The sequence below is a fragment of the Achroia grisella genome, unplaced genomic scaffold (assembly GCF_030625045.1).
Source record: "Achroia grisella isolate CSIRO2021 unplaced genomic scaffold, CSIRO_AGI_Agris_v1 utg809, whole genome shotgun sequence".
Classification (NCBI taxonomy): Eukaryota; Metazoa; Arthropoda; class Insecta; order Lepidoptera; family Pyralidae; genus Achroia; species Achroia grisella.
This window is the reverse complement of record NW_026713030.1, coordinates 158,249-170,928: the sequence shown is the minus strand read 5'-3', so window position 1 is coordinate 170,928 and position 12,680 is coordinate 158,249. Positions and strand designations below refer to the sequence as shown.

The 12,680-nt window shown below is 33.7% G+C and overlaps 1 protein-coding gene across 1 annotated transcript in view; it reads right to left on the bottom strand.

Annotated features, from left to right (window-relative positions):
* Positions 1-8,043, bottom strand: part of LOC131851899 (putative inorganic phosphate cotransporter) — a 78,651-nt gene extending 70,608 nt beyond the window's left edge. The window contains exon 1 of the mRNA XM_059202454.1: positions 7,968-8,043. Within this exon, the coding sequence (XP_059058437.1) occupies positions 7,968-8,004 (37 nt within the window). The 5' untranslated portion in view covers positions 8,005-8,043. The remainder of the gene's footprint in view (positions 1-7,967) is intronic.
* Between the last annotated feature and the right edge of the window lie 4,637 nt (positions 8,044-12,680).

Sequence of the window (12,680 nt, the reverse complement as noted above, 5' to 3'; positions counted from 1 at the left end):
AATGCCTTCCAGCGATCTTGCCCAGATCGTCGGTCCACCTTGCTGGAGGCCTTCCCACGCTGCATCTTCCGGTCCGCGGTCGCCTCGAGGACTTTACCGCCCCAACGGCCATCTGTCCTACGAGCTATGTGCCCTGCCCATTGCCATGCTGCATTCAGTTTTGCAATTCTTCGGGCTATATAAAATAAAATATTAAAATATCTAACTCAAAATTCATGGCGCTGACAATGTTATATGACTGAACAGAGATAATTATTATTTGACAGTAGAATAGCCTACAGTCTCTGCATAACCTGTGGTTGACTGGTAAAAAATACTGTAAGGCGTTAAGTCCGCCATATGTACTTTTACCTTGGTATTTTGTGCATTGAAGGTATATCTTCTTCTAAATATATATAACTCAAAGGTGACTGACATAGTGATCTATCAACGCACAGTCCAAACCACTGGACGGATCGGGCTGAAATTTGGAATATAGATAGATGTTATGACGTAGGCATCCGCTAAGAAAGAATTTTGATTAATTCTACGCCCAAGGAGATAAACTAGGGGATGAAAATTTGTATGAAACTTTGTCAATTTTAAACCGATCTGGCTGAGACTTTGCATGCATAAAGCTACTATGACTTAGGCATCCCCATCGAAAGGATTTTGATAAATTCCACCCCTAAGGGGATAAATTAACGCGAGCGAAATAAATAAATAAACAATACAAATCTGAACAATTCACTGTTAGTGATACAAGTTCGATATGGAATTTCATTATAGATACAGATATCATTATGATATTATAAAATCACTGATTACCATTTTTATTTGCTTTTTAACGTCCTGTTTGAATGCATATAAGAATCGTATAGACATATTAGAAACCGGACCTTCTTATTAATTGTACCTAACAAAAATTAATAAAAAAAAACGAGTGAGCTAACAGGATTTTCTTGAATCGCATTCCAAAAACATAAATATTATTAATGAATTTATCTCTCTGTCCGTCCATTTATTAACTCTACACGAAGAAAGGGCTGAACGGGTGTTAAAGAAATTTTACTTCAATATACTCAGTTTGTGGCACGAGAACGGTGGTAGGCTGTCTTTTACCTAAAAACAATGCAAATACAATAGTATGAAAGAAAGAAAATATATCTATAATCGAATAAACATATTTTCTTTCTTTCATACTATCGACACGCAACAGTAATCATTACATAGTATAAAACAAAGTCGCTGTCGCTGTCTGTCCGTCCCTATGTATGCTTAAATTTTTAAAACTACGCAACGAATTACGAATCGACGAAATACGATTTTTTTTAATAGATGGAATGATTCAAGAAGAATGGAATTCATTTCATTATCATCCATAAAAAAAATGTGCAATATCGAACAGGTTAGGATATAGCTCACATTATCCTAATTGTATGCATATTTTTTTTTACAGCATATGCCGAGGTGTATGCCGTAACAAGGTGCAACGACGCTGCTCTTCTGCACAGTACATACAGCAAATAGAAAATAACATAACGACGACCTCGGTGGTATAGCGGTCTAGCACACCGCTTTACGTCCGATGGTCGCGGGTTCGATTCCTCGCACGGCACAAACATTTATATCCATGAGTATGATTGTTTGTATCGGTCTGGATGTTTTCTATGTATAATATGTATGTATTTACGAAAAAAAAATATCTATTATCGCGCACACACGTAATTTGTGTACTTTTTTTTGTAATTGTTGCACTGTTTGTTATTTTTTTTGTCTTTGTTTGTTTAATGTGTGTTTTAGTTTTTTCTTCTACTGAATATATCATTTCATTTATCTATGTATATGTATTAGTTGTCTAGTACCCATAACACAAACATTAGCTAGCTTAACTTGGGTCTAGATGGCGCTGCGTGAATTGTCCTGAGATTATTTTATTATAATCATGGACATACTCGTACTGTAGATTCAGAGATAGAATACTTTTCATCTATACTCTAGTATCGTAAATACATAGACTTCTTTTTTAAGAAGCTTCTAGATTTCCATTTTTTTTTTAATTTAATAGTATTATCTGCCGCTTCTTTTGTGGCGACATCCGTTTGGCCTTATTCTTTTTTTTTATCTGTGTTCTGTTTATTTATATGTGTCTCGGGAAAACTGAACAATTCCATTGTTTAGTGTGTGAAAACTAAACAATAGAATTGTTTAGTTTTCCCTATTACGTTCCGAGAAAAGTGATCTTGAATGTAAACCAATAACGTAATCTAATTACAATAGTTCATCATGTTTGAAAATTGAATGGTTAAACATAGAGCAAGTATTGGAAATAGATATTTACGTAATCTATACGTATAAATAAAATTGGAGTGTCTGTTTGTAATATTTAAATAACCGTTTTTTACTACATGCATACTATAAATACGGTACATACACCAAAAAAACATTTTTTCTATTTTTGTCTGTCTATCTATCTATCTATCTATTTGTTCCGGATAATCTCTGAAATTGCTGGACTTATTTTGACGGGACTTTTTTTGGCAGGTAGCTGATGTAATAAGCAGTAACTTAGGCTACTTTTTTGTTAAATTTTTTTTTTATAAATAAAGTTAAATTCCACGTGAACGAAGTCGCGGGAACAGCTAGTAGATAATATATTAAAAATACTAGTAGAGCTCACTGTACTATTTCTTTAATAACACAGAGGACAAACAAGTATGTGGCTCACCTGATGGTAAGTAGTTACCACCGCCCAAGAGCACCCGCAACACCATTGGAATTGCAAGTACGTTGTCGGACTTTCAAATAAGCTCTTTTCTTGAAGGTTTCAATATCGTATCGGTTAGGAAATACCATTGCTGGAAAGTGACTCCACAATGTGGTTGTGCGTGGCAAAAAATTTCTAGAAAACCGCACTGTAGAGAACCGCCATTCACCCAGATGATCAGGATGGTATTTTAGTTTCAGGCTGTTGTAAATGTAACAAATATACCTAAAAATTATGTAATGAAAACAAACAAATATTATTTATTTATTTGATACAACCGCTCATTCGGCAAGCAGACTCATAGAAACTCAAGAAACTTGCGTGTTGCTCTTTTAAACCAATGTTTATCATTACATATTTACGATTTTGTGTGTTCAATCAACATGGTTTTAGTTTTTGTAACCTAAGCCAACGCGTGAAATAGAAATAGAAATAATCTTTATACAAATAAACTCATTACAAGCACTTTTGAATAGTCATATTTTGATTCTACCACTCATTAGGAGTGCAGATTCATCACAAGAACGATCGAAAAACTTGCGTGGTGCTCTTTTAAATAAATGTTTAACATTACATATATACAATTTTATTAAATTCTATATGGCTTTAGTTTTTTGTAACCAGTTCCAACGTGTGATGTCGCAAGTGATTACATTTCTCTTAATTTTTCTTTCGCGCATAATTTCATTACATTTTACTTTTAAAATTCTCATAACAAGAAGAACGTACAGAAACTTGCGTGGTGCTCTTTTAAATAAATGTTTAGTATTACATATTCACAATTTTGTTTATTCATTCTTCCTAGTTTTTGGCTTTTGTATCATTAGCTAGCTTTACACGCTAATCTTTTACGTGGAAGAGCCAACGCGTGAAATCGCGAGTAATCTTTCTCTAAAGCATTTTTCTTTATTTATGTTCACTCTTTCACGAAATAGAAATGGAAATAATCTTTATTCAAATAAACTCATTACAAGCACTTTTGAATAGTTATAATTTGATTCTACCACTCATTCGGAATGCAGATTCATCACAAGAAGAAGAGCAAGAAACTTGTGAAAAGAAACTTGCGAAAGATTGTGTATCAGTTTAATTTCTTTTAAAACTCTGTTTTTTACTTTCTAATAACACTTTTAATATTAATATTATAAATTATCAATAACTCTATAATTATATCATCATCATCATCATCATCGCAGCCCGGAAGACGTCCACTGCTGGACATAGGCCTCCCCTGAAGATCTCCACGACGATCGGTCCTGCGCTGCTCGCATATGATTATATCATTGCTTCATAATCAAATATACGCCATTTTGCAATGATAATGAATTCTTAACAAAAAGGGGCGTGTTTTATCACGTATGATTGCCCCCTGTCGCCCCTCCGATCGTTCAACTTCCAATTCATACGGGGATAAAAATTAGGACGGTCTGAGACGAGGTTCGAACTCCTAGCGGTGCCCTCAGACTAAAGCCGAATCCGTCAGGCGGGAGTTAGCCCTCAGCCGCTGCATAAGTCCTTCCTTGGTTTGGAGTGCCATCTGCACTCGCCCCCTATCGTCCGGTGAAGCTGTAAAGGCCAGTTGCGGCCAACAGCATTAGAATAGTCCTAAAGAAAAAGATTTAAGGCCACAGGTATGCGGTCACTGGCGACGCGCGCGGTCTGTCTCGTTCTTTATGTCTACATTTACATGAATAGAATAGAATAGAATAGAAAATAATTTATTCAAATAAACTTACATTGAAGCACTTTTGAATAGTCATTACATTTTTTTTTAATCTACCGCTCATTCGGAAAGCTGTCTCATCACAAGAAGAACGAGCAAGAAACTTGCGTGTTGCTCTTTTAAATAATTTTATTATTACTTTACATTTTTAAGTTTAAGTGTGTGAATACAAACCACCAATTAGCACTAATTCAATTAAATACTCAAAAAGAAAAAAAATTGAATACATAACCAACTGGTTAAACAATTAATACGAGGAAATCAGTCATAGTGATTAGAGCAGACCAGTCCCTACAAGCAGCACCCGTTCACGAGTATGACGGATGAGCCAGCCATCACTGCGCTCGACCATATTTTAGGGAGCCCAATGACCCGGCCCACCACGCCGCCACAAGTCTGGACATTTTAGTGAGCATGACTACTCAAAACACTAAACCACGTCAAAGCTACTCACAATTGCCATCTGATAGTTATAGTATTCACATTTTACATAAGAATGCATGCGGCAATTAATACAAAAACCGCTACGCTTTCATATTTCTAAAATCAATCAATTAAATCAAGAAAGCAATGAGAAAATAAAATTATAACGTTGTATGCTAATAAACTAATTATTTACTTGATATGTTGTCTATGAATTCGTCTATCCTGTAATAGACTTTCTTACATAAAAATTGTTTAATATAAGATTTGAATTGCCTCTCTGTCAGATTTAATGCAGATTCTGGCAGTTTATTATAAAATCTTATGCAATTACCATAGAATGAATTACTGATTTTGTGCAGACGGCATTTAGGTAAAATAAGCTTATTTATATTGCGTGCATGCACATTCTTTCCTGTATGAAAGCCTATTTACGCATGAAAGGCGTGTAAAGGCATTTACTATTAACCCCATTCATGGAGATCCGAATGAGCGGTAGATTAAAAAAAAAAATGTTATGACTATTCAAAAGTACTTCAATGTAAGTTTATTTGAATAAATGATTTTCTATTCTATTCTATTCTATTACGATGGTCACATCGCTGATAATAATAATAATAATCTCAGGACAATTCACACAACGCCATCTAGACCCAAGTTAAGCCAGCTAAAGCTTATGTTATGGGTACTAGATAACTGATACATATACATATATTTTTTAAATACATACATATATTATACATAGAAAACACTCAGACCGATATAAACAATCATACTTATGAATACAAATGTTTGTGCCGTGCGAGGAATCGAACCCGCGACCATCGGTCGTAAAGCGGTGTACTAGACCGCTAGACCACCGAGGTCGTCAAAGGCTAGATATTAATTAAGTTATAACTACATGTTTTCTTCCTATATTAGAAAAGAAACATAATAAGTACTTAATTATTATAACGGCCTCGGTGGTATAGTGGATTAGCACCGTTTTACTTCCGACGGTCGCGGGTTCGATTCCTCGCACGGTGCATAAATTTGTATTCATGAGTAAGGTTGTTTGTATCTTTCTGGGTATATTATGTATATATTTACAAACAAATATGTAAGTATTTAGATCGGTAGTTTTTTTGGAATACTCTAATACTGTTGGCAGCAGCTGTTCTGTACAGCTTCACCGGAGAATAGGGGCGAGTGCAGATGGTACTCCAAACCAAAGGAAGGACTTATGGGAGCGGCTAAAGGCCAACTCCCGCTTGACGGATATGACTTTAGTCTGAGAGCACCGCTAGGGGTTCGAACCTCGACTCAGGCCATCGCAATTTCCATCGTTTGAATTGGACGGGGGATCGATCGGAGAAGTTGTCTAGTACCCATAACACATACTCCGCTTACCGAGGGACAAGATGGCGCTTTGTTAATTATCCAGGGTTAATTACCAGCGCTTTGTTAATTATTATTAAAGTTATTTATATAATTACAATATTTTCACTGCAAATTAGTGTATCAATAAAAACTATATATAAATGTAATATTATACATATATAAATACATGTGATTATTTTAATAGATATCTTACGCATTGTATACGAATATATTATTCTAATTTATACAGTATAATTAGAATATAATTATATATGATTACATGTGTGTAGAGTATGTTTTGATACCGGAAAATGTAGTAGTAGTTACTTTCAAGCTAAAAATTACAATCTATACCGGAAGTGTATCTTCCGGTATAGATTGTAATTTTTATTATACTTCGGTGATGAAAATATCGTTAACAAACCAAGTTAATCCAAGAGGCGAACTTGAAGACGACCTCGGTGGTCTAGCGGTCTAGTACACCGCTTTACGACCGATGGTCACGGGTTCGATTCCTCGTACGGCACAAACATTTGTATTCATGAGTATGATTGTTTGTATCGGTCTGGGTGTTTTCTATGTATAATATGTATGTATTTACGAAAAATAATATATATCTTACATAGATAAAAAATCTATGTATATGTATCAGTTGTCTAGTACCCATAACACAAGCTTTAGATAGCTTAACTTGGGTCTAGATGGCGCTGTGTGAATTGTCCTGAGATTATTATTATTATTATTATTAAAACTTGGTGATGAGGTTGAAAATCATTACATAGTATAAAATAAAGTCGGTATCGCTGTCTATCCGTCTCTATGTATGCTTAAATCTTTAAGACTACGCAACGGATTCTGAAGCGGTTTTTTTAATAGTAGAGTGATTCAAGAGGATGGTTTATATATATCCGCCAACAATCTTTCTCTGCACCACTCATGGTTGCCTGGTAGATAACGCCGCAAGGTGTTAAGTCCGCAATATGTACACATTGTTATTGTGCATTAAAGTTAAATAAATAAAAATAAACATATATGAAATACATGTACAGCCGGGGCGAGTAGCTAGTATTAAATAATTAATATATATTATAATTACAATAAAATAAATAATAAATTAATGTAATTTGTAAGAGGCCTAAAACACTGATTTTACATAGTTTAGTTTAGTTTATAGTTACCAGGGAACCAATTTTCACATGCTATATAGCATGTGAAAATTGAATGAAATAAAATTAATAATATTACAAAAAAATAAATAAAATAAAATTGAAAGTGTCTATTTCTAAACTCAAATTGATAGATCAATAAGATAGTACATACGGTCCTTATATCAGAATATTAATTTTATAATATTACGTCTGTTTGTTATTGCTAATCTTTGAAACGGCTGTACCGATTTTAGCGGGACTCTCACTCGCAGAAAGCTAATGTTAAGTATATGTAGTGGCTACTTTCATATTAGAAATATAATTATTTCTATATAAAGAAACGCTGTTAATTGGTAGTAAAATAATAAAAACTCTGAATTTCAATTCGTATGGGGTATATTTGGAGCACTAATATTTGTAAACAGCAAAGTATATGTTTTTTTGTAAAGAAATGATAGTCTCTCGCAATAGTTGCACCCGTGGAATGCCAGGTGAGTCGCTAGTTTTGTATATATTAGTATCTATATATAAATATATTAGTATATATCACAAATATCTTACAACTTACCCGATTTAGAAGGTATTTCATTTAAAACGTCCGCCATTTTAAACTTAATAACACACTATTCACTTAACACAATCACACACACTTATAATTCAAAATAATTTTTCAAGTACAATGTCAATTTATATTTTGTTAACATTTAAAACTGGTACTTGAAATATAATGTTCAATAATTAATTTAATTATGGTTTATTTAATTAATGTTCAATTTAATAATAATCGTAACACGCACACACAATTGTAATTCGAATTTATTTTTAAATTAAATATTAATTTCTATTTACTTGTATTTAACATTTAAAATTGGTACTTGAAATATAATTTACAATTATTAATTAAATCGTTTTTTATTTTGTTCAATTTTGAAAGTAGTTCACTTTAATGTTAATTATATATATATATAATTGTATTTATAATAAAAATGTTTTATTTCCACCAAGGTGAGTGGCGAGGAAGTGGCGGCGCGTGCGCTCGCCATAATAATAAGATACCGTTGTTTGTAAACTGTTTTATATAAGCGGTACTACATTTAAACTTGACTGTCGACATTGTGGATACAATTTCGTATAATTTGCGGATAAAATTAAAAAAAAAGTTTATTAAAAATTATCAAGTTGAGGATTCAGGATTAGTCTACATTTCCACTTGACTGTCGACATTGTAGACACAATTTCAGAGATATCGCAGATATAATAAAAAAAAAAGTTGATTACAAGTCGCCAAATTGAGGATTCAAAATTGTCTGATTGGTATCTGTGTCTTTGAAATTTAGCGAGCACTACTGCGATTTGTGATATATAGAAATAGGTATAAACTTTAAAGTTTATTGTAAAATGGAAGAGATTGTAAATGTTAATAATGTTTTTGTAAAAATAACTTAAAATACGTATCGCTGCCATTTAAATTCAAATTCAAATTCAAAAATCATTTATTCATGTAGGACATTTTAGCCGCTTATGAACGTCAAATTTTTACATTATAATTTTATTTTTTTCCCTACCGTCCATTATCATCTGATTGCACAAGAAATGAGTGCAGAGAACAAGAAAGAGTGAGAGAAGAACGGTTTTTCTGTTAATTATCGCAGGCATCCTACTTGTTACTGTGTGTTTTTTAAATAACAGTTTTTCAAAGTTGCAACTCGCAAGTTTCTTTTCTATTCTTCTTGTAATGAATCTGCATTCCGAATGAACGGTTGAACCATAACAATATGACTATATAAAAGTGCTTATATTTAGTTTAATAGATCAATCAAATAAACATAGTATAACCATTTTTAAATAGTTACATTTTTTTTATTTTACCGCTCATTCGGAACGCAGACTCATCACAAGAAGAATGAACATGAAACTTGGGTGATACTATAAAAATTTAATTCTGAACAATATTTATTTTCAAGTTATTTAGTATTACTCGGATGGGTAGCGTTCGGGAAGCTCCGATATATGTTTTCGTCCAAATTTCCGCAGTGTCTCAAGACGAAGGTTTACGACCAATGTGTGTTGCCAGTGATGACTTTCGGAACTGAGACGTGGTCGCTAAGTATGGGCCCCATCAATAAGCTCAGAGTCACTCAGAGGGCAATGGAGAGTTACTCTGCGTGATCGAATCAGAAATGAGGAGATCCGCAGAAGAACCAGAGTGACCGACATAGCCCGAAGAATTGCGACTCTGAAGTGGCAATGGGCAGGGCACATAGCTCGTAGGACAGATGGCCGTTGGGGCAGTAAAGTCCTCGAGTGGCGACCACGGGCCGGAAGACGCAGCGTGGGAAGGCCTCCAGCAAGGTGGACCGACGATCTGGTCAAGATCGCTGGAAGGCATTGGATGCGAGCAGTGCAGGACCGATCGTCGTGGAGATTTTTGGGGGAGGCCTATGTCCAGCAGTGGACGTCTTCCGGGCTGCGATGATGATGATGATGATGATTTATTTTCAAGAACAAGTTTCTTGATTATTCTTCTTGAGCTGCGTGTTTCTTTGTCTTAGAGGTATATATATATATATATATATCCTATTAAATGAATCGTTGGCTTATTTATCATTACAGATATAATAAAAATATATATAATAATAAAAAATTATAGATAAGTATAGATTAGTAAAACCAGTATCTATATACAATAACAGTGTTATAATCTAAAGGATTTTCTCGATAATAACACCGGACTCGTATAAGTATCGACTAGAGAGATTCTATTGTTCTAATTTCTTATGATTATTTGTATACAATTAAACAAAATAATAAATTGCCATTACTATGGCAAAACTTATGATCTTATCCTTTAATTGTAAACTTTTTTATTAAAATAATATTATTATTAATATTAATAATTATTATTATAATATAACTTTTATTAGGTGCGATTAATAAAAAGAAATTGAACTATTCTAAAAAGGTTTACTTGTGAATTGTATTTTTTTTTAATTAAATTCACTTATTTTATTTTTTATATTATATTCTTTGTCCGGGATTTATTGTGTAGATTATGGTCACTATATTACAATTGCAGTTATCAGTTTTGTTTTAATATTAATTTATAATACTTTTTGTTAATGGATTGAATGATTTGGAAGAAAATGCATTGACGATAATACCTTCTTTTGTACTTGGTTTTATTTTTAATGTCATATTTTTTTCATCTCCCATCAATGTTGGTGCAGTATGGTGTTACAAGTAAATTAATAATAATAATAATAATAATAAAGCCTTTTATTTCCATAACCATCCAGAAGTTTGTACAAATAGTAAAAAAAATATAAAAAATAAATTGTTAGTAATTTTTTTTTTTTTTTACAAGTAAACTAAATACAAATGACAAATAATAAATAGCATATTGCCTACTTTCGTTTTTAATGTTCATTCAAATTCAAATACAAATTCAAAAATTATTTATTCATGTAGAACATTTTAGCCGCTTATGAACGTCAAGTTTTAACATTATAATTTTATTTTTTTTCCCTACTGTCCAGTTTGTTTATCCGTTTAATGTGTGTGCAACAAAGTTGTAAATAAGTTAAACGTTTTTTCTTCGGACTACTCTAATGCTGTTGGCCGCAGCTGACCTTTACAGCTTCACCGGACGATAGGGGCGAGTGCAGATGGCACTCCAAACCCGCGGAAGGACTTATGGAGCGGCTGAAGGCCAACTCCTGTCTAACTAATAAGACTTTAGTCTGAGGGCACCGCTAGAGATTCGAACCTCGATACAGACGATCGTAATTTTGATACCCATTTGTTTTTTTTCAGGCTACTCCAATCCTTTACTATTTTATTCCTGACGGATACGAGTTTAATCTGAGGGCACCGCCAGGGGTTCGGACCTCGGCTCAGGCCGTCGTAACATCGGTCCCCGTTTGAATTGGAGTGGGGATCGATCATTAAACGTAAATGACAAATAATAAATTGCAAATCATATTTTAAACTCACGTATTGGTACTCTTTTTGTTAGATTAATAATACTTATTAGAAACACTTCAAGATTTACGAACATAAATAAAAATCCTGTAAATTAACTGTATTGAATACTAGCTTTTGCACACGGCATCGCTCGCGATAATTTATCCCCTTAGGGGTGAAATTTATCAAAATCCTTTTTTAGAGGATGCCTACGTCATAGTAGCTTTATGCATGCAAAGTCTCAGTCCGATCGGTTTAAAATTGACAAAGTTTCACATAAACTTTCATCCTCTATTTTATCCCCTTGGGGGTAGAATTAATCAGAATCCTTTCTTAGCGGATACCTATGTTATAACATCTACCTGCATGCCAAATTTCAGTCCGATCCGTCCAGTGGTTTGGGCTGTGCGTTGATAGATCACGATGTCATTCAGTCAGTCATCTTTGAGTTATATATATTTAGTTATAATAAGATATCAGTACTAAGTACTAAAATATCTTGTTTCCATACACTGTTATTCCACGTACCATACAATAAATAACTTCTTTTAGGATTATTTATCAGCAGATACATAGAGATAAACTAGTATATGTATGAAGTAGTGGTGCCATAATAAATTTAACATTCAATAAGACTATAGACAATTTTTTTATGGATGGTAATGGTATGGACTATTCACCTGCACGGACGGTTTACGCTGGCGGGGCATTAGTGGTGGATGGTAAGATTAACATGAGGTCAAGTTAGCCCATAGTGGCAAATTTACCAGGAATTTGCCACGATGGTTTCCAGGGGGAACCGCGTAGAGTTCAAGCTGACATGGTACAGTGTTACTTATGGATTAATTATGGTATACGCTGGCGGGGCACCAGTGGAGGATGATAAGTGAACATGAGGTCAAGTTCAGTTCAGGCAAATTCACCAGGAATTTGCCACGATGGTTTCCAGGGGCAACCGCGTGGAGGTCAACCTGCCATGGTACATTGCTTGGATAATAATAGTAGATAGTGATGGATTAATTACACCACATTAACAACAGTGCCGTTCCTCCGATAAATAATATTAAAGACAAGCAATATTAATCTATTCCCAATTTGACCATAGATTTTAACAATAAACAAAAGATTATAGATGTAATTTATCGTCACAGTAACATCGCTATTGTATATATAGATATTATTATTTTATTTATTTATTAGCTGTACACGCGACTATGTTCGCGTGGGATTTAACTTTATTTTTCTATAATAAAAGTAGCCTAAGTTACTCCTTATTACATCAGCTACCTGCCAAAAAAATTTCCGTCAAAATCGGTCC